The following is a 25,689-nucleotide window of genomic DNA, read 5'->3' as shown; positions in this document are numbered from 1 at the left end:
CACCAGTCCTCAAGTCGGGGCGGGACCTAGAGGTGTGGAATAGAGCTGCCATCCTCAGGTGTGCTACTTGGCCTAACGTGTAGTAACAAGACTATTATTGTCACACACGCAGTAGGACCCTGAGACCACAGGAGATGATGTCTTTACTTTCTAAGTCGGGAGTTAAAGACCACATGGGGTGGTGTGAGGAAGAGGGGAGAGAGGAGGGGCTGGAAGAGCCTGGGAGGGAGGCGGCAGCCCTTAAGCTGGATGCCCGGATGCCACACCCAAGGGCACTCCCAGCCCATCCCAGGCAGGGCCTGGCCGGATGCAGCCTTCTTCCAAGGGCCAGAGCTGCCCGCCTCCAGGAAGCAGTCCCTCCACTGGGGCTCCTCAGCGGATGTTGGGAATGGGTCTCAGGCAGGACCACTCCCAGCAGGGTCTGTGCACCCTTGTTCACGCGCTCACCTGCAGCTCAGGTCCCGTGGACAGCTGACACGGGGCTCTGCCAGGGCTGGGGCAGGCTTCTGGTTCAGTCACCTGAGCAGCCTGGGCCTCTGTAAAATGGAGTGATGGCAGCATCTGCCCCAAGGATGGTCTGAGAATGGGAGACAGTGGCTGGGGTGAAAGGGCTTGGCTGGACGTCAGCTCCAGAGGTGCAGGTCAGCGCCGGGCGGCCAGGGTCTGCACTGCTCAGCTGAGACACAGGGTTCCAGCCAGGGGAGTAAGCACAGACACCGGGCGGGGCCTGCGCCAGCTCAGCAGAGGCCTGGCAGAGTGGGGTCTGGGCAGGTGAGAGGTCTCCCACCACCTCCAGGTTCAGGACCTGCCCTGGCATTAGGTGAGGTCACTCACTGAGGCTGGAGACGTGCTGGGGGGGGTGGGCGCAGACGCCGAGCTTGCTCTTGAAAGGCTGGGGAGAGACACTGCATCAGGGCAATAGGCTTGGCAGGAAGGAGGCTCAGGGGTAGGGAAGCCAGAAGGGTCCCAGAAACAGGAGCAAACTGGGGCTCCAGGAGGAGGTGAGGGAAGATGGTTCCTCTGAAGGTCAATAGGGAAGACAGCCCTGGGTGCCTAGCCAGGGTAGGAGGCAGGGAGGGGGCCAGGCCTGGGGGAGGGGTCTCCAGAGCCACGGGGAGGAGCTGGAGATGAGGCCAGGGCGGGAGCTCAGGCCACTAAGTTGGACACGTGGAGAAGGCAGCGCAGGTGGCCTGGCCGGAGGCCCCTGGGAGGCTCCCACACCCTCAAGGCACAGGTTGGCGGAGACCCTGCCCAAGCTAAGGGCGAAGCAAGGGGTGCAGGGCCCCTCCAGCTTCCGAGGGGCAATGATCGTCCTTCATCCATGTGGGGCGCCACGGGAGGGCGGGGATCTGGTCCTGCACGCAGACCCCGCCCTGGGCTGCCCACACCCCACCGCCTCCCCCGCAGCCAAGGGAGGCGGGTCCTGCCCTTTAAAGGGAGGGGCCCTCAGGCTCCTCTGGAACCGGGGATCCCCGACCCGGGACGGCCTGGGGAGACGTCGGAGCTGACTCCCGCCAGGCTCCGCTGCAGCCCCTGACCGCCCTCGCGGGTGGCCGGGCGGGGTCCTGGCCGCTCCGGGGACTCTGGGCCGGGGCCGGGGGCGGGGCCGCTGCGCTGCGGACAGGGGCCGCGTGGGGCGCTGCGGGAGCCGCGGTTAAAGCCGCGGAGCGGCGCGCGCGCTCGGAGAGAGCCCGGCCGCCGCTGCCCCCGCTGCCCCCGCTGCCCCCGCTGTCCCCGCTGCCCCCGCTGCCCCCGCTGCCCCCGCTGCCCCCGCTGCCCCCGCTGCCCCCGCTGCCCCCGCTGCCCCCGCTGCCCCCGCTGTCCCCGCTGTCCCCGCGCGGCGCACAGCCGTATCCGCCCGAACCCCAGCTTGCTCGCGGTGCATGCGGCCCCCGCGGGCGCCCGGCCCCGGAACTCAGCGCGGCACCTGAGCGCGGGCGCGGCGGGGCGATGGGGACGCTGCAGTCCAAGCACGGTGAGCCGCGGGCCGGGGCCGGGGGCGCGGGGAGCGGGGACAGCGGGGGCCGGGGCCGGGGGCGCCTCTCACTGTCGCTTCCTCTCTCCGCGCCGCAGCCGCCGCCGCCCGCAAGCAGAGGGAGAGCCCAGAAGGTGAGCGGGGGCGCGGGGGCGGGGGCGCGACCCGGGCCGGGACCCTCGGAGCCCGGAGTCCGCGCGCGTCCTGCCCAGTAGCCCGCGGTGGGGGGACGGGACGCGGGTCTCCAGGAGCACGCGGGACCCCCACGCCTACCCCTGCGCGCTCTCCGGGCGATGGGGACCCCGCGAAGGCGCAGCGCCCGCGGGGCTCACAGCGCGCCTCCTTCCCTCCTCCGTGCGGGTTTCCCGTGCGTCCGCCCCCGGCCCGCAGGGGACAGCTTCGTGGCGTCCGCGAGCGGCCGCAAAGGCGCGGAGGAAGCGGAGCGACGCGCGCGGGACAAGCAGGTAGGCGGCGGGGCGGCGGCTGGGGTCGCGCTGCGCACCTGCCCGGGGCAGGGAGTGCTGTCGGAGCTGTTCCGGGAGTCGCACGGGGACAGACGGGGCGTGGGTCGCCATGGCCGCACGAGTGACTTAGGGGCCAGGAGAGCTTGTCCCTCCCCGGCCTCCAGGACGTCTGGGGGTCCCATGGGGCGAGGCCTTGTGGGTGTCCCGTGCTGGGTGGTGGGTGGGGGAATAGGAATTCCTGGTCCTAGGCTGGGGGCGCGGTGGGAGCTCCATGTTTAGGGCTGAAGGAACTGGAGAAGGGCAAGGGGCTGGACCGAGACGTCCCGTACTGAGGGTCCTGGGGAGCACAACTGCAGCACCCCACCGGGAGGAGCTGGGGGAGGGGTGGGAGCTGCAGGCCTGGGGCATCGCTGGTCATCGCCTCCGGGCTCGCTCGGGCAAACATGGCCAGAGTCAGAGGCGTGGTGCCTCCCATCTCTGGGAGGGGTGACCACAGGCCTGCCAGAGGCTCAGGAGACAGGGACATCTGCACAGCTGGCGCCACCTAGACTGCAAGGCTGGCTCAGGACCCAGGTGGCCCTGAGGGTGGGTGAGGAAATCACTATGTCTAGGAGCAGAGAAATGTCCAGGCCTGCGGCCCCGGAGGGACCTGGGGTAAGTGTTTGCTGAGGTGAGAAAGCTGACCTGAGACGTCATCGATGTCAATGTGAACTGGATCTGTGTAGACAGCCCCGCCAGGTGGCCAGGCCCCCACCTGCCCCCTGCTTCCTCTCCACTGTCCCCAGAGGCCCCCAGACACAGAGCATGCCGGGGACGCAGTCAGCTTCTTTTCTGGAAGGTCATTGTTCTGTCAGTTGATCAAAAAAAGCTCTGTGTGTTCAGAGACATTTTCCCTAGCTCTGTCTTGAGAAGGGGCTTAGGTTTCCTTGGAAATTAACATGCGGTAGAGTTAGGATTGCTGCTTCCCGAGAGTGACCGTCTAACACCGGTGACGGTGGGGTGCACGCTCTAAGGTACAGAGACTTGGCTGGTCCTGTGAGCCTTTGTCTGGGATTGGGAGACCAGGGTGAGGCCATCCAGGGAGCTGCCCTGCCCGTGGGTGATGAGGTCTGTGAAGCTCTCGAGAGCAGCCTGTGGGGGATCCGGAGTCCCTGGGATCCCGTGTGGTGGAGTGTGAAGCTCTGGAGAGCAGCCAGTGAGGGATCCGGGGTCCCTGGGGTCGCGCGTGGTCAGCAGGAGTGTGACGCTCTGGAGAGCAGCCTGTGAGGGATCCGGGGTCCCTGGGGTCGCGCGTGGTGAGGAGTGGTGCCATGGCCGCTGCGCACTTGTGTGGCTGTTTCTAAAACTGTTAGTGACTGTGGGGAGGATGGCTCCAGTCCTGAGCATAGGCTGCCCCCCACCCTCACCCTCACCGCCCGGTCTGCAGGACCAGCTTTAATTTTCCTGACGCTCCCTGAGGCTGGCAGAAAACGGTTCTGAAGACAGACGAGTCGCTGTTAGTTGGAAGGTTGCTGTGAACAGAGCATGGACTTCCAGTAAGCAGCCCCAGGAGGGTGCACCCAGGCCAACTCCAGAGGCAGCCTTGAAGCGAACACTCCTCACGGACCTGCCTGTGCATCAAGGAGGCTGTCGCCCTGGAGGGCTCTTGCCCACGTCAGCAGGAGGCAGCGGGCACAGCTCTGATTGGCCCATCTATGGCAGGTCCGAGCCTCCAGGATGCACACGCAGGTCCTGCCCCCGTGCCACAGCCCTTCTGGATGTGCCAACATGGCGCCTGTCTCCCAGAAGGAGGCAGCCTCACAGGGAGCCAGGATGGCTGCAGCCGTAAGACCTGCTGGCTCGGGCCAGGGCCCAGGCCTTCACCTGCCCTGGCTTCCGGCAAACTCCCTGCCCTCAGCACAGCCTTGCTCACAGGAACCGGGAGCTCAGCCCCATCACGTGGCTTGGTGTCTTCTGACTGGAGCCAGCCACAGTGCCCCAGACGCTCACATGCCTGCAGCTGGCCCTCTCCCAGAGGCAGGGGTGGGGCTGCTCCCTTCCCAGTCGCTGGGCACCCAGGAGCCACCTCTCACCTGTCCTCTGTGGGACCAGAGGGCTGGATATGCCAGTGGGATGTCCAGGTCTCAGTCAACAGGAGCCGCTTCTTGTAGAAGACCCTGGGAAATTTTTTATGGCTTCACGGGCAGTCTGCACACCATCGCATGAACACAGAAGCAGGGTGGGGGCAAGATACGCATTTGCAGGAGGGACTCAGGCTGGTGCATGTGCATGTGTGACAAGAGACAAGGCAGCGTGGACCACACTCTGCTTGGTGCTTCACCACGTGCCATGCAAAAAGAGAGGCTGTCGGTGCCCCAGTCCAGCCAGCTCTGCATTTGGGGGTGCAAGCCACCCCAAGATGTCCAGGAGAAAGGCAGCCTCCAAAGGGAGCAGGGGTGCCTGGGGACACCTCGGGCACAGACTCCGAGGGCCGACCTTCTGTCTTCTGTGACCCGCGTTCCAGGACCCTGTGGACTCGTGGGGCTGAGGCCCACATAGGGCCCTGTCAGAGCCAGCGGCAGCTGCGGTGCATCGTACCCACCCTTTGCTTTCTTTGTGGTGCCCTCTGCGTGCCCAGCCCTTGGATACAGGCATTCGTGTTCCTACCCTGGGACGTGGCTGGGCTGTGTGGCAAGGCCGGCATAGACGTCCACAGAGGGTCCTGCACAGAGGAATGCCAGGCCACCTGCCATTCCTCCCTTGTTGTGGGAGGTGTTGAGGTCACCTCTGGGCACGCAGCCGATGGCATCTGATGTCCAGCACCTGAGAGCCATGGGAGGGGCCAGACACCATGTGCGTAGTCTCGCCTCAGCCTGGCTCGGGGCCGCCGAGGGCCGTGCGTGCACCCGACCTCTCCTTCACCAAGCTGCAGGCCTTCTCCATCCCGAAGCTAGGGCTCTGGGGTGCTGACTGAAGAGGCTGCCGGAGGCGCCTGGCCATGAGGTTGGGGCAGCGGATCCGTGCTGGCCATGGTGGAGGCTGGAGGCTGGCCAGTGGCATGGTGCTGCCCGCTGGGTCGCTGTGCCTGGGCCTGTGTTCTCACGGGCAGCTGCTTGGCTTCAAGTCGGCCCCTGTGTCCGCGAAGTGCACTGTGACTGCATCCTGAGAAGCTGGCGTGTGGGCGAGGCCGGTGTCTGGATGGAGGCGCTGGAGCCCAGAGCATCCCTGCCGCGGGGCCTCAGGCTGGAGCTGGGGGTTTCACAGATGAGGCCAAAGAAAGAGCCCGCAAGACCACAGCCGCATCTGGGGCAGCTGTCACCTGGGGACTTCCCAACAGCTTCCTCAAGCTGAACTGCCCATTTTGCTGTTGGATGAGCTGCCGTTTGAGATTCCTGGGGGTGAAAGGAGACGTGTGGCCGCGCCTTGCCCTCCTCACCGGCCGAGCCACCTCGGGACGCCTGTGCGGCCCTGTCCTCCTTCCTTCCTACTTGTGGCGGAATCATCTGAATTCCTTGGAGGTTTTCATCTTGTTTCGGCTGAAGAGCTTACATCTTTCTGTTTCTCGAAAAACCCAGGCTGGCTTGCAATCCTCAGAAACCAGTCATCAGCCCTGCCGCTTCGGGCCGCCCTGCGCCTGCTTCAGCCGTGTGGGTCCATCAGACGCTTGTGCGACTCCCGAGAGCCGTGGGAACTGCGGCTGGTGAGGGCTGAGGCGGGGGCGCCACAGAGGGCAGGGCTGTCTCGGTGCCGTCTGCGAGTGCGCGTCTGTGCCCTGGGCCCTGCCTCGCCTCCGCGTGAGCAGCCAGGTGACGTTGAGACTGGAAGTGAAGCTGCTTCTGCCTCCTACGAGCTCCTGGCTCTCCTTTGCCCCCGGGCGGCCACTGCCTGTTCAGAACCGGCTGGAGCAGGCAGCAAGTCCACGGCCGCCTCAGGTCCAGGCCCCGACGAGGTGGGGGGAACGTGCACCTTGCCACTGTCCTCCTGCCTAGGCTGGGGTCGGGGATTTGGCTGTTTCTGTTTCTCAGGAAGCCAGGAGTCTGGGCCAAGGGTTCCCGCCCTCTACCCCTGCTGCGAGGCCTAGGGACACCCACCTGGTTGGCCCTGACCAAGGCGGTGAAGGAAGTCCTGGTCAAAGACCACAGCTGGGAGCCACCACGTGGCCGTTTTACATGTGGCCCCCTCGCCAGCACCAGGTTTCTGCAGAGGCAGCTTGTGTGGTGGCTTGACCGCCTCTGGACCCGGGCTGCCACTCACAGCATGGCCACGGCCATCATGCCTGGGCCTCTTCTTCTCCCAGAGGCATGTGGGTCGCCTGCTTCCCCTTGTCCTTCGAGGAAAGACACAAGGGACAGAAGGACCTGGGACGGTAGCTGGCACGGGACTGCTCCATGCTCCACAAGCCGGGCAGCAAGGGCCACCTGGAGAGCAGCCCCGTGCGGCCGGGCCCCTTATTGTGCCTTCCTGGGCTTTTGCCACACATGCCGGGGTGCTCCAAGCCAGAGGGGTGCGTCCGGCCGTGAGTTCGTACCAAGGTGCTGTGGGCCAGACCCGTCCTGGGTCGGGGCTGTCAGTGAGCTCTCACGGGTTGGCAGGGCCTGTGGCCTCCCGGTGTGGCTGCGTGTGGTGGGAGCAGAGGTCAGTGGGTGGGAGTGGGGGTCATGCCCTCCTTGTAGAGAGGGAGCCTCTGGCCTCCCAGCTGCTGTTCTTGAGTTGGCAAAGGCATACTTTATGGAAGCAGCAGTTCTCGGGGCCAGGCACACCTGGATTTGGAGGTGCCCACTGAGTCACTGGGTCCCCGGAGTTCTAAAGGCTGAGCCCCGTAGCCTTCCTGCCGGGCTCTCAGACAGATGCCTGCATCAGAGAGTCCCTGGGTTATGAGAGGCCTGTGACACCCCAGGGCGTTGTTGGGGAGGCCTCGGGAGGCCCACAGCAGCCCCTGCTCGGGTGAGGTCAGCTTTTCGGGGTGGCCCTGCCGCTCATGCCGCTACAGGCACTTCAGGGTGGGCTGCTCCCAGCAGGACTGCGGCTCAGCCTGTCCGCGTGTGGAACCCGAGGGGCCTGTGTTCCGTCCTGGGGCACGCGTGCCCGGAGGGTTCCTGTGGCTCTGTCCTCTCATGGGTCTTACCAGCTGTGGCCCCTCTCCTGTTAGACTTGCCCTCCTGAACATGGGAAGGGGTCCCGAGCCCAGGATCCCTAATCGGTTCTGAGGGCTCACGAGCTTTCAGTCCCAGCCACCTTCTGAGCCGTCGTCTGTCACGGATCATGACTGTCAGTTGTCCCTGCAGGTGCGGGAGGAGCCCTTCCCTCGGGGCTGCTGGGTTTACGATGGAACCATGGGGAGCAGATGTGTGGTGTGTGGGAGGGGTCCCTCAGCTAGCAGGATCCCCCACACGCCGGACACCCCCCAGTGTGCAGTGGCGTGCTGGGGCGGAGCTGGTGGTGCTGGCCTGGAGGGACAGACAGCGCTGGCCTGGGTCAGCACCACGGCTCTGGCCACCGCCTTGAGGCTGCAAAGCCTGGACCTGCCGGGACCCTGATCTGCTCTCATGGTGAGCTGCACCCATGGAACTCATCTGCTTTCATGTTGGCAAATACTTGGCAGGGCACCGTCTGGCAGCCTTTCATGCCAGAGTTAAACAAATTGGGTCTATTCGATTCTGTCCTTCGCAGAGCTGATGGCCAGCCCTCGGCAGCTGGAGGGGGAGAATTTGTTTTCCTTTTGGTCTGCAGAATCTTCCAAGGAAATTGTAAATAGTATTGTGCTCTGAAATCAGAGAAGCTAAAAAGCATGAAGTACTGTAATAGAAAAAGTCAAAGTGGAGATTACTGTAATGGTGAGCGTCTTGGTGGATTTGGACTGAGAGCCTGGCCAGGGGCTGATGGGAATGGGGTCCCCGCCTTCTGTCTTCGGTGAAGTTCCAGAACACTCACGTCGGTGGCTGGCAGGACCCTCCAGGGCTCCCACGTGCCCTTAAGACCATGGTTCTGCGTGGACGTACCTCCAGGATGAGGCCTCAAGTCTGCTAAGGGGGAGGTGACAAGAGCTACAGCTGCTTTTGGATAATAGAGCCCACCCCATCCCCGTTTCCACACGGGATGACGGGGCCCACCCTATCCTCGTTCCACACGGGATAAGGAAGCCGACCCCTTCCCGTTTCCCACACAGGATAAGGAAGCTGATCCCATTCTAGTTCTCACAAGGTCCTACCTGGACTTGGTGCAAACCTGCCGCCCTTGGTGGCCTCCCTGCTGCCCGGGGGACCTCGGCGGCCTGGCACTGTGTCTGGCGTCTGGGCCTCAGCATGGCCCACGTCTCTGCTGCCATCACCGCCTATTCTCTGGGCTACCGGGTGAGCCCAGCTCAGCTGTCCCGACGGCCCCACCAGGCTGATGGCCGGGTCCATGTGCTCCACACCCTCCAGGGCAGCCACTCATGTCTGAGACCAGCCAACCCCAGGCAGGGCTGGAGGGGCCGTTTCAATGGCCCTGGTTTCACTCCTGAGGGCTGTGGTGTGGGAAGGACACTGCCCATTCGGCTTCCGGCCGTGGGAGTCCGGGGCTGCCTTGGCCTTGTGCTGGTGGACGGAGCAGGATCTACCCCTCCGCTTGTCACAGACTTGTCCTGGGCACTGCCTCAAGAGGAGGAAACAGAGACACAGTAGGGCTGAGCCCGGAGCCAGGACCCAACCCAAAAGCCCCTCAGAGCCTGCACCCCAACACCAGGCTGCCTTGCTCTCCCAGGGCCTGAGCTGCTCTCAGCCTGCTGGGAGAGCTGGACAGGGGACGTTGGAAGGAAGGCCTGCAGGGCCCGGGGTGCTGGGGTGAGGGAGAGGCCGGGTGGGGGTGCAGGGCCCTGGGTGCTGGGGTGCGGGAGAGGCCGGGTGGGGTGCAGGGCCCTGGGCGCTGGGGTGCGGGAGAGGCCGGGTGGGGGTGCAGGGCCCTGGGTGCTGGGGTGCGGGAGAGGCCGGGTGGGGGTGCAGGGCCCTGGGTGCTGGGGTGCGGGAGAGGCCGGGTGGGGTGCAGGGCCCTGGGTGCTGGGGTGCAGGAGAGGCTGGGCAGGAGTTGGGGCTGCTGCTCAGCGTGGGCATCAGAGCAGTGCATGGTGACACGTGGAGGACACGTGGCCACCCAGAGGCTTCCAGGCGTGGAGGTCAGTGCAAAGTCCCTGAGGCAGGAGCAGGCTGGAGGACAGGATGGTAGCGGACAGGGCCTTCAGGAGACGTGAGGGAGGAGGGAGAATGGCAGCCTCTACGCATCTCCCTCTGCCCAAAAGAAGCCATGGTCACAGGCTGCAGGTGTGCCCGGCCTCTGTGCTCTGGGAGGCCAGACCTGGTGTCTGTGAGGAACCCTGCACCTGCAGACCCGCTGGACGGCCCTCGGGTGATGCTCCGGGGTGGAGGACCCCACCCGCCCCGGAGACCCTGGTCCCCAGGCTCCGAGCCCCATCCTCCTGGCAGTGGAGCAGCGTGGCCCTCCTGCCCTCCCACTCATTTGCTGAAAGCGATTTAGGTCTTCTGTGACACAACGCTGACGCGGGCCTGTGAATGCGCTTTCAGGCATTTCCTGAGCTTTCCCAGGCCTGAGACACGTTTTAGGCAGCAGCTGGCTCACGTGTGTTGGGAAGACTGGTCACAGTCTCGGCGACTCTGGGGCTTGTGCTCAGATGGTGATGCCCTACCCCTGGTCCCCAGGGTGGCAGGGGGAGGTGGCAAATTGGCAGCTGCCTCACAGGCTGAGCAGCGCCCAGCAGAAAGGCCCAAGGCTGGAGCACAGAGGCAGCCCGGATGCCTCTGCTGGGCCTCGCTTGGAGGCATCATGTCAGGTTCACCACCTCCTGGGAGGGGAGCCCTGTCCATGCCAACCACCTGGCTGTGCCCAGGGGAAGCCATCCAGGAGGCCTGTTCTTGGGGTCTGTGTGCCTGTCGTGAGGAGAGTGTGGCGCAGCTGGGCCCATGGGAGGAATGCCCTTGGCCTTCGAAGGGGCAGGGGGCACCATCCTTGCTTTGGGCCGTCTTGGGCAGCAGCAGGTGGCAACGTCTGGCCTCTGTCCGCAGCACAGCCTGGGAGCCTCAGAGCCCTGTGGGGGAGTCCTGGGTCAAAGGGCACAGTGACCAAGCCAGAGCCCACCTTCCGCTGTCCCCGTGGCAGGCGGTGATTGCCCCCAGCTCTAGTGACCAGGGAGGCGTCCCTGGCTGCCTGCACCTCCCCTGCCAGTCATGCCTCCCATCCCCGCTCTCTGTGCTGGCTCCTCCTCTTTCGCGCTTGGAGTGACCCCAAGATACTACAAAGGTGGCTTTTTGTGCAGCTCAGAGCTCACCCCGTGCACCCTGCAGCCTGCAGGCCTTGGGCCCGGCGCCCTTCCTGAAACAAGATCGTGTGTCTGGTAACGAAGGCGTCCGTGGCCTCCTCTGAACACTGATCTCATGCGTGGGGTCTCACCGCACTCCTCTGAGAGTGGGCTGCGGCTCGTGGCTGTGGCTCCCTCCGCAGCCTCATCCCAGAGCAAAGCCACAGGTGGGCGGTGGGTGCCCCTTTCATCTCACAGAGCCCCTCGCCGGCCACAGCAGGGCCCTCGAGGAGGTGATGACGAGACTGTCGTGTGTGGGGCATGCAGCGTACGTAAGTGCTTAGGAGGAAGAAGGGGCCTTTAGATACTTTCTTGAGCAGCTCAGTCCTCAGGGTCTGGGGCTGTGATCACATCTGAGCCCCGCGGCGAGCATTTCCCCGTCTTCTGTTTCCCCTGGGAAGGACGTCGACGCTGCATGTTCACATGTGGGGTCTTCCAAACCAGAAAAAAGGAAACTCTAAAACACAGCAGGGTTCTTTCCAGCTCTGGAACTAATTCCTTTGAAATTGGAAACATGAGGCTTTAACGTGAAAGAAAACGAAAATGTCCGGTGGGTTTTTCCAGGGAAGAATTCGGATAGAAGGAAAGCGGATCCGGGCCTGCTCTCAAGGCCCAGTGGAATTCAGCCTCTGAGTGGGGGTGGTCGAGGATGCAGCAGTTCGGGGGTTCAGGCCTGAGTCGCGGTTTGGTTTTGTGTGCTCTGTGGCCTGGTGGTCAGCTGAGGGTGGCAGCTGAGGGTGGCAGCTGAGGGTGGCAGCTGAGGGTGGTCGGCTGAGGGTGGAAGGTCTGTCGCCCTGGGCTTTCCTTTTTCTGTGACATTGGGGATCATTAGCTCTGAAGACAAAAACAGTGGCAGGTGGGATTAGGAGGAGCTGAGTCCAACATTTAGTGTCAGAATTTCAGGGTGCTGAGAACTGAAACCAGGGAGTAAAGTTTCGGCAGAGTTTATGATCACGCCTCTATTTCTGGGCAAAAGCACGCGCATATATGTGTGTGTATGGTATGTTCACCTGTGTATGTGTATGTGTGGTGTGTTCACATGTGAGTACACACGTGTGTTCACACGTGCACACAGGTTACACACACGTACATAGGTCTATATTTAATACCTGAGCCCCCGGTCACCCTGCTCAGCCTCAGCCACCCCTGGCTGAGGGGGTGACTCCGGGAGGGCTGTGGGTTCCCCTTCTCGAGCTGAGGTGTGGGCTCAGCGGCACTCACGGCTCCCGCCTCCTGTCCCCGTCGGTGAATGTGGGTAAAGTGCCCCTGAGTCCCTCTCTCCACACGTGGCGGGGAGAGGGAAGCCCGGCCGCCTGGCTTTAAAGCTAGGTCTTGCCGACCACGTGTTGCTTGTCATATTTTTTTCTGCATGGTGTTACGTGGAGGTTAATTTCATGGACGGGGCGGCCCTGGGCCTGTCCCTGTCACTCATCTGTTCACTTTCACTTGTAAGGATGCCCCATGGGCTGATGCTGGGCCTGGCGCCCCTTGACCCCTCAGCGTGGTCCATCGTCCACTCAGGCTGAGCGTCCACCCTACTGGCAGCGGTGGGCCCTGCAGGGACCCTTCCTGAGCTCAGGGTGTTCATTGGGTAAGGGGACGGATGTCAACAGAGAAGCCTGGTAGTCCAGGGGCGTGGGGACTGTGGCGTCTCCATGTGTTTTCTGTCTCAATGATGGAGATGATGAAAAGCTGCGGTGAGAGGCAGATGAGGAGGGAGATGGAAACATTTCTCCTTTCCCGTCTTACAGGAAGTGAAGTCACAGCAGAGCTCTGGCTTATGAGGACGCCTGAGTATTTAGGAAACCTTTTGACCCCAAAGTTACTGCTTTTCTAGATAAAAATTTCACATGTGGTTATTAAAAGCTTTCTCAAAACGTCCCTAACCCGGAAGAACTGGTGGGCAAAATCCGCCCAGACCTCGAGGCTGCGTCTGAAGCGCCTGGGGCTGCGGGGGGAAGCCCGGCACCACCGCCTCCCGCAGGGCCTTGGTCTCACCGTCCTTAAATCTTTCACATCAGAGCCGGAAGTTCAGAACAGCGGGAACCGGCCCGTGGTGTTATGTGTCGGAATCATGAAGCCCGTGAGGCTACGTTGTCACATCTGAAACTGTTTAACCATTGAAACCAAAACTTTGACTTCAAAGCTGGCCGCGCGTTTCCAGACGGCGGCTGGTGGATCACCTTGAAGTCAAATTCCATCCCGTGGTGGCCGCAGAAGTGGGCCCCCAGCACCTCCTTGTAAGAAAACACAGTCCCTTCCGCAGACTCGGGTGGCAGGCTCCCTCCCACAGTGACATTCTGGAGAGGCCTCTTCGCGTCTGAGCTCCCAGCAGGGAGGAAGCAGGTGGGAGGTGGGGGCTGTTCTTTGTGTTTAAAGAGCCTCTGAACCGACTGCCCGCCCCCCTCAGGCCCCAAGCCCTGTCCCTGCTGCCCCGGCCCCTCCCCCAGGGCTGCCTGCAGCCGCTGTGACCCAGCCCGCCCCCTCCCATTTCCTGCCCACCTCGCCTTCCACCTGGTCTCATAAGGTGCCCCCACTACCACCAGCCTAAACAGCAACGCCCTGTCCCTCAGCCCTGGAGCCTGCACCCTTGACCTTGCTGGCCCCTCCCCATCTGTCACCAGTGACGCTGCCCCTGCTCCTCCACCCCCGGTGGGGTGTCCCAGCCCTTGGGGTTCCTTGGGATCCTGGTCTCACCCTCTGCCTTTTCCCCCGAGGCCCCGTTCCAGCCTGTGTGCCACGTCCCGAGGCTCCCCTCCGTGAGCCGCCCACTGGGCACCCACTTCAGCCTACCACGCCCAGCGTCCTCACAGTCCCCGAGGCAGGAGGTCACTGCTGGTCTGGATGTGGCCTTGGTCCTCCCGCCTCCCCTGAGGCGGCCGTGGGTGCATCCGGAGCCTGACAAGCGCCCACCTCGCTCCTCACAACAGCCCTGTAATTCTGGCGGCCTCGGGCCTTTGCCGCCCAGCAAAAGGCAGCCCACAGTTTGCAGGATTAGCCCCGAGGAGCAGGGTGGCCAGGAAGTGGCAGCAGTGACCCCGCGACATGGGCCAGGTTGTCACCCCGCCCTTCCTCTCAGCTCCTGGAGGCACCCTGAGCACAGCCCCAGAGCCACTGCTTGACCTTAGGAGACAGGCGGTACAGGACCTGCGCCTTCTGGACAATGCCCCAGACGTGGGGCTCCACACCCACTGCAGAGGGACCTGGGAGCCCCATGTTTGGGAAAATGCTGCCCAACACACCCACGCGGTTCTCCGAAGCCCTTTCTAGGGCTCCCCAAAAGGAGCCTGCTCCCCGCCCCACCCCGTCTTCCTTTGCGTGAGGGCGTGGCTGCCCGTGTCTGTCCCTCACATCTCTCTTCCTCTCTGTCTCCTCCTCACTCCCTCTCCTCTGCCTGGGCTCCTGCCACCTGCACCCTCCCGACTCCTGCAGAGATGCTGGGCTCTGGGGGAGGCTCCCAGCCCGGCCTCCTGGACACGCCATGCTTTTGCCTGTTTATCGGGGCTGGTGTTTCCAGAACCCTATGGCAGGGCTTAGGTCGTGACCCGGGGGCCATGTCTTCTCTGTGGGTCACCAAGTGCTTCCCACCGAGGGCTACACCAGGGTGGGGGCCCACAGCTGCCCTCACGAGGCCCAGGAGGGGACAGCGCCTCCCTGCGTTTGCGAGATTGGGAAAGGTGCCTGGCTGTGCTCACCTGCCCCCTGCGAACAGGACATCAGCTGCTCCGGGTGGCTCCCAGAGGCACCTGCACTGGCCCTTCTGTGTTGAGGGCCCAGGACGACACCTGTGATTGGGCTGCCTGGCGCCCTGCAAGGGTTCCAGCAGACGGGCTGGTTCTGGGGGGCAGTGGTGCTCCAGCTGCTGGGCACTGCCAAGCGCTAGCACAAGTGGGAACACGGTCCTTTTGACTTTTCCGAGGAAGTCAGGAGTTGAGGTTTTGCAAGAGTCTCTCTGTGCCTGGCCGCCTATGGAGGCTGTTGTTTCCATGTCGGTCTCTGGGCTGGGGCTGGGAGGGGCCTGGGGGCTGGAGGACAGGAGCTCAGCCCTGTGCCTGTGGCAAGAGGCAGGTGTCCTCACCATCGTGGCGGGACGTGGACAGTGGCCTCAGGGCAGTCGGCCCATGGACCTGGTGGCCTCCCTGAGCGCCCCTGCAGGTGTGAGGTACTGCCACGGGGCTATGGGACCTGAAGCAAAGGCGGCCTGTTGTTGATGCCGGCTCTGGTCCTGGAGGCCTCTGTGGGGCTGGGGTCAGACCCTCCTCCCGAATCTGAGGTTGAGGTGACGCCCAGTGAGGGAGTGCGGCGGAGCTGCTCGGGCAGATGCGGCTGCTTCCCTTCTGGGCTGGGGCCCCTCGGGGCAGGCCCGTGTTGCAGCTCTGTCTTCCCAGGGCCCAGGAGAGTGCCCAGCATCGCAGGAGGATGCTGTGGGCAGCAGGGCACAGCTGTGGCAGGAGGGGACAGCAGGCACAGGGAGGCCTGGAGGCCAGCCGTGGGGTCCCTGTGACATGGAGGGGTCTGGGGGGTGCAGGGCAGTGGGACAGGCCAGAGGAGGCACCCAGGCACCCTAAGCCGCAAGTACAACCAGGGCAGGAAGGGAGGATGGGGGGACAGGCTGGGGGGGGTCACAGGAGGGGCTCACTGGGGGCAGGGCCAGAGGGACTGATGGGGAGGGTGGGTCCTCGGGAGGGCGAGGCCAGGTGGGGACTGCATCTCAGGGAGGGGTGCCTGCCATAGGAAGCTGAGGCTGGTGGGTGATGGGGCGCATCGAGCCAGGCCTGTGGGGCCCTGTGTGTGGACTGGGCCTCTCAGGAAGTCTCCCCAGTGGGGAGGGGCTGCACCTCTGGCCCGAGGCCCAGGGGCAGGTTTTGTAAGTTGCAATTAAAGCTCTTGGCCTAGTCAACCCAGCAGCGCAGATTAAAGGGCAGTTTGACGTGACCAGGGTGGCTTTGGCTGGAATCGCCGGCCACAGAGGCCAGGGTGGCTTTGGCTACAGATGCTCGTTTTTCCCGTTTGATCTCTGCGTCTCAGAGGTCGTTGTGACTTGGCCCTTAGAGAAAACGCTGTGCCTTGCAGGGCTGAGGTGCACGTGGATGTTTCTTGTTTTAATGGGCTTTTCCTCTGCGTTGGGAACTCAGCCATGAGCGCAGCCCTGGCCGGTGGGGGCAGCGTGGCTAAGTGGTGTCGTTTTGCTTGGTTGTTACAGCTTTGGTTGTTTATTGTAGCCTGGCGGGTTGGAGTGCGGGAAGCGTTTCCAGAAACCAGCCCTGGGTCTGTGCAGATCCTTTCTGCCTTGAACAGCCGCGCCCCTTCTGCTGCCAGCGGTGTGTTCGGACTCCTGTCTGTGACCAGTGAGACCCCCCACAAGCACACTCAGAAGCTTTTACAAACACGCCGGGACCGCGCTTGCGTTTTCGCTGTGATGACTTCCTGCCCGGAGTGCGTGACGAGCTTGGGTTCTCACTTCACATTTTCAGCAAATCAGGAGGAACACTTAAAAATCCCTTAAAAAATACCCCACCTCGCCCACCGTGCCGCGGGCTCCTCTGGGTTCTGGCACGTTCCAGGAAGCTGCTGCCGCTGCCTGTCATCTGGGTAGCAATGTGGCCTCCATGAGACGTCGGTGAGGCCTCTTTAGCAAGGGGTGCTGTGCACGCCGGACCCCAGGCCCCCGGAACATCACTGCGGCTTGTGAGGAGGCTCGGAGTGCCCCACACCGTGCAGGAGGCCCCAGCTCTGCCCACTGCCCTGACGGGAGTGAACTGGGCGCCCAGGTGGGGGGAACCCAGAACTCTGGGGGGCTTCACCATGCAGGGTCCTTGCACCCTCCCCAGATCCCAGAGGCCTGGGCTGGGGCTTCCAAGGGTGGACACGGAGGCCTTGGGCCGCCTGCCTCAGCATTGAGGGTCACTTTCCCTCCCTCCCAGCCCCCCACACTGACAGCGCCTGCCTCCCTCAGCCTGGGCGTTCGTGGCCTCGGCTGCCCTTAAGACACCATTTCGGTCGGCAGCCAGCTCCTTGCACCTGGATGAGCCCCCATGAGGGCCTTGAGCTTCCAGCCCCTGGTCCTTCCCTCGAGGACGCTGTGTCCATGGGGGCGCACCTCTGGGGCTCTGGGCACGGCTCACTGCTCCACAGAAGCCTGGGACTGCAGCCCCAGCAATTATTCTGATTTTAAAAATAATAATAATAACAACCTCAAGCCTGGTTTTTAGAGAGGATTTGTTTTATGCCAGCGTCCACCTGGACAGAGCTGGCCCCTCCCAGCGGCGCCTTCCTGCTGCGTGGACGCTCGAGGGCCTCGCCAGGCCGTGGCGGTCAGTCCCAGAATGTCAGGACCGCAGCCTCCAGGAGAGAGGCCTACTGTCTAATCATCAGCTGTTTTGTTTCTTATTAAGATGAGGGCAAGTCCTCCTGCCTCCCACTGGGTGCCACCTACCCTGCCTCGGCACCTCCCCGGGCGGCCAGCAGGAGACCTCAGCTCCTGGGGGGGCCCTCGCGGCTCAGCCACCAGGAGGGCGGGGTCCTGGGTCTGACTCAACGATACGCAGCCTTGGCAGCAGCACATCAGAACCCATGTGTGGGTGGAGTCTGGCCCGGTCCCTCTCCCTGCCTGAGGCCTGGGGTGGCAGCCTGCCAGCCTGGAACCTTCCACCATACACTGCTCTGACCCTGGCCAGTGATCACGGTGGCAGGCGGTGCTTGGGGGTCCAGGTGACCTCGAGGGAGACCCTGCTCAGCCTCCTGCCCGGGCCAGGCTTCAGGGACCCCAGGGGGGCTGGCAGCCCCATGGGAGGTCAGAAGAAGATGAAGGGCACCTGACTCCCCCATCAGGAGCAAAGGATGAAGCCATGGGGACCGTGAGGGCTGTCCCAGCTGGGCAGCCCTGAGGTCCTGTGTCCACTCACAGAGACCAACTCAGCCCCAAAGTCATCTCCAGGTTCAGGCCCTGGCTGCCCCAGTGGACAGGACTCAGCTCTGCGCTGTGTCTCCTCCAGGGCTCTCCACAGCTTTGCAGGTACCTGGAGTCAGAAACAAACACCGTTGCCCATCCCTCCAGCCCGCCTGCCTGAGAGCTGCCTGCTCTCAGGAGACGCTCCGGGGCCGGGGGTGCTGGGCCGAGGGCTCCGCACCTCCCCTACTGCCCTGACCACGGTCTGTCTCCTTTCTCCGTGTCCTGTGGCTATAGATTACCCGTGAGGACCCACGAGAGCATCCGCTCAGCTAACGCCACTGGGATGAAAGTTTTTCCCATCTTCCGTAACTGGTCTCCACCCGCAGCCCTAGGAGGGGCTCTGGGGTCCTGGGCAGCCACAGGGGCAGTGGCTGGAGTCCTCTCATCAGGCTCCCGTGGACAGTGCTGGGAGCAGGCACCGGAGCAAAGGGGCAGGCATGTCTCCTCTTGCATTTAGTGTGATCCAGCATGGGGCTCCGGCCAGGGCGATCGCCAGGGCAGGACTGACTTTGAACAGATTGTTCAGGCAGCTGCATCTTCCACCTGAAAAGGCTTTCGGGACCCAACAACGTGGGAATGCCTGTGTGTTTTGCTTCCCAAAAATCTGAGGCTGAGTGGGGCATAAAGGGTTGGTATTTCTGGACCCAGAGATTGAGACTCCCCAGGAGGCCTGAGGCGAGTGTCCGGCTCCAGTCTACCCACCCAGAGCTCCTGCCCGTCTCCCCGACCTGCCCACGGAGTTGTGTAGCCACCGACTGCCCTGTTCTTCCTGCAGGAGCTGCCCAATGGGGACCCCAAGGAGGGGCCTTTCCGGGAGGACCAGTGTCTGCTAGAGGGTAAGTGCAGCCTCTGCAGCCCCCGCTCCCCAAACCTTGAAGATTCCACCCCGTACCAAGGCAATGCCAGCAAGCCACCCATCAAACGCCCCTGCGTGCGGAGTCGGAGGCACTTCCCAGGTTTAGACACACTTTGTTCTTAACAAGTGACTAGTAGCTTGACTCGGGTCCTCGCTGGACTGGCAGCTGGGATCTGGCAGTGGAGACGCAAAAGGCCCCACCTGTGGCCAGAGCCCTAAGCTTGAGCTCTGCGAGCCTGTGTTTGTGGGTGGGGTGGCTCCGTACAAAGCTGACCTGTACGTTCTCAAGTCAGCCCTGGGCTATGTGAGACGCTGGCCTGGCCTGAGTCACTGCCATGGCCGTGTGCCTCGGTGGTGCCAGTCCTACCTGTGGCATGTGGCAGGTTGGCACTCGGGAGGCTGCGGGGAGGCCGGGCAGCAGGGCCGCCTTCAGACAGCTCCTGAGACTAAGAGACGTACCCAGACCCCCTTGGTGGGAAGGCAGGCCCAGAGCATCGTCCCGGCTCAGGCTCGGACCCAGAGCATCGTCCCGGCTCAGGCTGGGAGGCGCACCTGTCTGCGGGTGCTGAGCCGGGGCAGGCCCATGCTCCTATCCTGGGGACATGCAAGAACCAGAGAATGATGGAGTCACTGCACCCCAGAAATGAGAGTGCTGTTCATCCATCCTGCCCAGAGGCTGGGGGCGGGGCCGCCTGTTGACACACTCAGTGCAAGGTGGCCTGCTCAGCCTGTGGGCTCGGTGCCAGGGTTCTGGAGTGGAGGCCGCGGGGACTGTGTCTATGGGGAAGGAGGGAGGCCCTGGCCATCTTCCCCCATCCCTGAGGTGGTCGTCAGGGTCTGGAGCCACTGCAGCCTGGGGAGAAGAGAGCACACCTGGCTGTGACTGGCCGGGGAGGGACCTCCCTCCCCTCTGCAGGAGTCCCAAGATCAGGCTCTCGGCTCAGGCGTGTCTGGATGGGATCACGGTGCAGTGAGGGGAGGGCAGCGACGGCCCCCAGCAGGCACGTCCTCCATGTCCCCTCCTCCGGCCCCTTCACCATCTCTTGTCCCCCTAGTGGCACTGCCCCCCGAGAAAGCTGAGGGCCGAGAGCTCATGGGACAGCTCCTCAGCGCGGATGACGGGGAGAAAGCAGCAAACCGAGAGGGCCCTCGAGGCCCAGGCGGGCAGTGCCTCAACATTGACGTAGGTCTCCCTCCCGCCTTACCTGCGGGGACACGTCCCTGGGGTTGGGGGCACAGGGACAGATGTGTGCCACCCTAAAATGGGCATCTGTGGACACTGCATAGTTCACTCAGTTTTTCCCACGATTTACCCAGTTTAAGGGAAAACTCCAACATGCAGCCAAAGTCAGCAGGAGCCAGGGAGGGGGCGGGAGCTGGAGGGGGTGGGATGTTGCTGTGAATTTGTCCAAAACCCGCTGATCTAGCGTTAGATAACTTGAGCAGCGCTCCCAGCCTTGGCGCTCTTAGCACCACGGGAGTAATGCCAAAGCTCACTTGAGGGACAGCCCGTCTTCCCGCCTGCTGGAGGCAGAGCATGGGGGCTTCCGTGTCCCTGGGAGGGCGCAGGGAGGATTGGGGTCTCCGTGTTCAGTCAAGATTTCTGGAATTGACAACACTTGACAGTCAGTGTGACCTCTCCTCCTTCTGGGTAATGTGGGGTGCTTGCATGAGCTGAGACAGGTGTCACTGTGGGGAAACCGAGTCACGGGGCACGAAGCTGGGTCCCCCAGAGGAGGGCTGGAACTGGGCACGAAAGGGTCTGTTGGTTCCAGGGCTTCGGCTCCAGCCACGCTGCCCTCTACTCCCCCTTTCCGGCTGACACGAGGGACCCCTGGGAAAGGCCCCAGAAGACGCTGCCCCCTACGGAGTAGGGGTCACTGGCGTGTTGGTGTGGTCCCAGCCCCCTGTGCCCCTGCAGGCACTCCAGTGTGATGTCTCGGTGGAGGAGGACCGTCAGGAGTGGACGTTCACACTGTACGACTTTGACAACAGCGGGAAGGTCACCAGGGAGGTAGTGAGCTTGTGTTTGCGTCAGGTCTGCAGGAAGAGCCACGCGGGCCCCGTGTGGGCAGCTGGGGGCGGGGGGACAGACAGACCGTGCTGGCCTCGAGGTATCTCGGGACAGGAGGGGACCGCCGGCCAGCAGGGCTGGCATCTCCCCAGGGCCTGTGGCTCGTGCATTGCCGGGCTGAGCCTGCGCCACCCATTTCTGCAGCTGTAGCTCCCATGCTGCGGGGCCACCCTCAGGGCACTGGAGGCACTCGCAGGGCACCCGGCCACGACCGAGGCTGCTCAGAGAAGATGCCTGTGTGGGTCCCTGAGGTCTGTTGGCAGCTACGAGGATGGTGCAGGAAGGGGCAGGGCTGGGTGTGTCTTCTGGCAGGGAGGTGGGTGGCATCCCCTGCAGTCTGCTTTGTCAGTGACATCGATGCCCGGCCCCAGGACATGTCCAGCCTCATGCACACCATCTATGAGGTCGTGGGTGCCTCAGTCAGCCACTCCTCGGGCAGCAGCAAGACCCTCCGTGTGAAGCTGACCGTCAGCCCGGAGCCCTCCAGCAAGAGGAAGGAGGATCCTCCCGCCGGCCAGGGTGAACAAGGCCTGGGGACACACAGAGGGACCTACTCCACACTGGCAGGGGCCTAAGCTGTGTGCTGGGGACAGGGAGGGACAAGTGAGCGGATGGAGGAGTGAGCGGCGGAATGAATGAGTGGACGAGTGTGTGAGTGTGTGTGAGCGAGTGAGTGTGAGTGAATGTGTGTGAGTGAATGTGAGTGTGTGAGCGAGTGAACGAGTGTGTGAATGAGTGTGTGAGAGTGAATGAGTGGGTGTGAGTGAGTGAATGAGTGTGAGTGTGAGTGAATGTGAGTGAGTGAATTGAGTGAGTGATGAGTGAGTGAATGAGTAAGCAGGTGAGTTAACGAATGGATGGATGGGTAAGTGGGTGGGTGAGTGAGTGAGTGAATGAGTGTGTGAGTGAGAGTGTGTGTGTGTTAGTGAGTGTGTGAGTGTGAGTGAGTGAATGAGTGAGTGAACTGAGTGACGAGTGAGTGAATGAGTGAATTGAGTGAATGAATGGGTGAGTGAATGAGTAAGCAGGTGAGCTAACGAATGGATGGATGGGTAAGCGGGTGGGTAAGTGAGTGAATTCAGTGGGTGAGTGAGGAGTGAGTGAGTGAATAAGCAGTGAGTTAGTGAGTGAATGGAGGGGTAAGTGAATTTAGTGGGTGAGTGAATGCGTGTGTGAGTGAGGAGTCAATGGGTGAGTGCATGAATAAGCAGGTGAGTTAATGAATGAATGAGTGAATGGGTGGGCGAGTGAATTGAGTGGGTGAATGTGAGTGAGGAGTGTGTGAATAGGTGAGTGAATGAATAAGCAGGTGAGTGAGTTAATGTACGAATGAATGAGAGAATGAGTGAGTGCACCAATGAAGGAGGGAGTGAGTGACGGCAGGACCCCCTCTTTCAGACCGGATGCCCACCCACAGCAGGAAGGAGGGCGAGCTGGTAGAGGAGCCAAGGGTGGCCGACAGGAGGTTGTCTGCACACGTCAGGTGAGGGCTGGGGTGCCAGGGTGGGGCTGTGCCTTAGGCAGGAGCACCTTGGCCACACCTCTGCTTCCCGTACACCACAGGCCATGCACCATCCTCTAGGTCAGACCTGCTGGGTGCACCTGGGCTGGCAGCTTTATGGGGCACTGCCCCTTCCAGCATCTAGCACCCTGGCTGAGCTGGGCCTCCGAGTCTGTTGAAGCAGATGGCTTTGAGGGGCAGCAGCCACGGCGGCCTCGACACCCTCAGTCTGGACTTGCCATGGCTCCCTGTGGCTCCACTCAACAGCTTTGGGTGCAACAGGGCTACGGGTGGCTGGGACAGTGGCTGAAGGTAGTTGGGGCAGTGACTGAGGTGGCTGGGGTGGTGCCTGAGGGTGGCTGGGGCAGTGGCTGAAGGTAGTTGGAGCAGTTGCTGAGGGGGGCTGGGGTGTGCCTGAGGGGGCTGGAGTGGTGGCTGAGGGTGGCTGAAGGTAGCTGGGGCAGTGGCTGGGGCAGTGGCTGGGGGTGGCTTGGGCAGTAGCTGAGGTAATGACCAGGGGTGGCTGGGGCAGTGGCTGGCACAGTGGCTACAGTGGTCCCAGTGTGGTCACCAGGGGCCACTACAGCGTGAGCGGCTCCCCAGAGCGCCTGTGGCTCTGGGGCATGGGACCTGGAACAGAGATTGCAGGGTTCTGGGGGGCGGTGTGACCGTCTCTGGATAGCACATGGCTGGGTCTGTGCCGAGTCATCCACTCGCCTTCCTGCTCCTCGAGGAGGCGGGTGCTGGTCAGGTGCACCCGGGACCCCTGCCGCCTACTGCAGGCACCCCGTCGTCAGGGGTGCACTGCCCAGCCTGTGTGGGGGTCAGGCCTTTCTCTGTTCTCTACGCAGGAGGCCCAGCGCCGACCCCCAGCCCTGCTCAGAGCGGGGGCCCTACGGCGTGGACGAGAACACAGAGCGCAGGAACCACTACCTGGACCTCGCTGGGATCGAGAACTACACTTCCAGATTCGGCCCTGGTAGGTCCTGGAGGCCACCCTGGGTGCGAAGCGCTGGATGTGGGTGCCCTTGAAGGTCCTGGATTCCTGCGGCCCTGAGTTGGGGGGGCACCCCACCCAGCACCTAGGTCCTTCCACAGCTACCTGTTGGTGCCGCCCAAAAGCCAGGCGGGTGCCCCTTGTAGGTGTGTGTGTGGCAAGGGGTACCTGGTTCAAAGTGAGATGGAAGACGTCGGGTTTGCATTCAGGAAAATCCTGCCTTGGGGTGAGAAGTTGGTATTTTAGGGTAGAATCACTCAATAGAGGAGGTCGTCTAGTAGTGTGGATAGCAGGCAGTATGGACAGCAGGCAGGCAGTGTGGACAGCAGGCAGGCAGTGTGGATGGCAGGCAGGCAATGTGGACAGCAGGCAGTGTGGACAGCAGGCAGGCAGTGTAGACAACAGACAGTGTAGACAGCAGGCAGACAATGTAGACAGCAGGCAGACAGTGTGGACAGCAGGCAGGCAGTGTGGACAACAAGTGGTGTGGACATCAGGCAGTGTGGACAACAGTCAGTGTGGACAGCAGGCAGGCAGTGTGGACAACAGGCAGTGTGGACAGCAGGCAGTGTGGATGTCAGGCAGTGTGGATGTCAGGCAGGCAGTGTGGACAACAGTCAGTGTGGACAGCAGGCGGTATAGACAGCAGGCAGTGTGGATGTCAGGCAGGCAGTGTGGACAAGTGGTGTGGACATCAGGCAGTGTGGACAACAGTCAGTGTGGACAGCAGGCAGTGTGGACAGCAGGCGGTGTAGACAGCAGGCAGGCAGTAGACAACAGGCAGTGTAGACAGCAGGCAGGCAATGTGGTTGGCAGGCAGGCAGTGTGGACAACAGGCGGTGTGTATGGCAGGCAGGCAGTGTGGAGCAAAGCAGGCAGTGTGGACGGTAGATGGTGTGGACAGCAGGCAGTGTGGACAGTGTGGGCGACAGGCGGTGTGGACGGCAGGCAGGCAGTGTGGACGGCAGTGGCAGCCTGCCCAGCATGTGTTCATTCCCGACCAGCAGCACCCCCGTGTGGCCTGCAGGAAGATTCCTGGACCAAAGCCCAGGCCAGTCCCCAAGGGCTGGGGCCAAGTCCCTCTCATAATCCACACTTTAGGGTCCACGTGGCAGGAGGGGCAGTGTCCCTCTCATAACTCCCGCCTTAGGCATCCGCGGGGCAGGAGGGGTGGGGCTGGATCGGGGTCACAGGGGGCTCAGTGTGCCGTGCGCAGACCCCGGCCTCCTTGGCCATGCTCTGCCCAGGAGCTGCACACAGGGCTTACACCGCGCTTATGAGGGTGGCAGCCCTGGGTCCTTGTGGAATCTGTTGTGTGATGAGGGTTTAGGGGATGTGAATCCTGAGGTGCCCTCCCTGACGGGGTCTCAGCTGTGTGAGGACAGAAGCTCTGCTCCCAGGACACGCAGTGGGGGCGGGGTGGAGGAGCTGGCCTTCGCAGGGAGCTGCAGAGCCAGGCAGCAGGTCACCCCGGGGGCCGGCCCTTCCTCTTAGGACCTGTGGCCATCTGACTGCAGACCGGCTCACAGGCTGGCCTCAGATGGGACGCCCTGGCACAGCTCTTCCAGCGGGCCCTGGGCAGTCGGCCGTTTTGGAGGAGATGGGAACCCAGTTGTGCGCTCTGGCCTGTACTCCCAGTGCCTCACCCTCTGACCTGTGTCCACAGGGTCCCCTCCTGTGCAGGCCAAGCAGGAGCCCCAGGCCAGGGCCTCACACTTCCAGGGCCGGTCCCGCTCCCAGGAGCCGGACACACACACCGCATACCATCGCAGGTCACAGGTGCTGGTGGAACACGCCGTGCCAGCCTCGGAGCCTGCTGCCAGGGCCCTGGACGTGCAGCCCCGGCTGAAGGGGCCAGAGAAGCAGTTCCTCAAGTCCCCCAAGGGCTCCGGGAAGCCAGCCGGGGTGCCAGGCGGCAGCCAGTCCGGGAAAGCCTTCAGCTACTACCTGCCGGCTGCCCTGCACCCCCAGGCCCCTCAGGATGGCCACCACCCCCCGCAGCCTCCCCCGCCGCCCTATGGCCACAAGCGGTCCCGGCAAAAGGGCAGGGAGGGCCACTCGCCACTCAAGGCCCCACACGCCCAGCCTGCCGCGGTGGAGCAGGAGGTGGGGCAGGACCTGCCGCCCACGCCAGCGGGAGAGCGCTTCGTGGTGCCAGTGATCCACCACCACGAGCACCACCACCACCACGAGCACCACCACCACCACCACCACCACCACCACGTCCACCCGTCCTAGCGCCGCCGCTGGCACGCCTCACTCCCAGCGCAGCATGGCCCACGCGCCCTCGGCAGGGAAGCAGAGCAGGTGCCCGCTGTGTGCCCGAGGGGAGCCTGGTTCCCCCCACGTCCAACAGCGAACAGCAACCTACTGCAGGTGCCCGCGTGGTGGAGGTGGCACAGCTTGGTCACGCGGCCCAGGTGCCCTCTGCTCTCTTGCCCTCAATGCCGCGTGGCGGCGAACATGTCTGAGGCCGCTGTGTTTCCCAGCTCTAAAGCTTGTCTGTGTAACCCATAAAACCTGCATGTGAGCGTGGAAGACACA

General features: G+C 63.1%; 1 protein-coding gene across 1 annotated transcript; it reads left to right on the top strand.

The window, feature by feature from the left end:
- The first annotated feature begins 1,865 nt into the window (after nt 1-1,865).
- On the top strand, nt 1,866-25,689 carry NKD2 (NKD inhibitor of WNT signaling pathway 2). The gene is made up of 10 exons (XM_032279162.1): nt 1,866-1,975; nt 2,074-2,109; nt 2,366-2,439; nt 18,493-18,553; nt 19,629-19,756; nt 20,495-20,587; nt 21,019-21,166; nt 22,046-22,130; nt 23,000-23,127; nt 24,812-25,689. Exons 1-10 carry the CDS (start codon nt 1,951-1,953, stop codon nt 25,381-25,383), a joined length of 1,350 nt encoding a protein of 449 aa, XP_032135053.1. The 5' UTR covers nt 1,866-1,950; the 3' UTR covers nt 25,384-25,689.

Source organism: Sapajus apella, unplaced genomic scaffold (assembly GCF_009761245.1).
Source record: "Sapajus apella isolate SASKATOON/1434 unplaced genomic scaffold, GSC_monkey_1.0 scaffold11, whole genome shotgun sequence".
NCBI lineage: Eukaryota > Metazoa > Chordata > Mammalia > Primates > Cebidae > Sapajus > Sapajus apella.
This window is presented reverse-complemented; position numbering and strand designations above follow the sequence as displayed.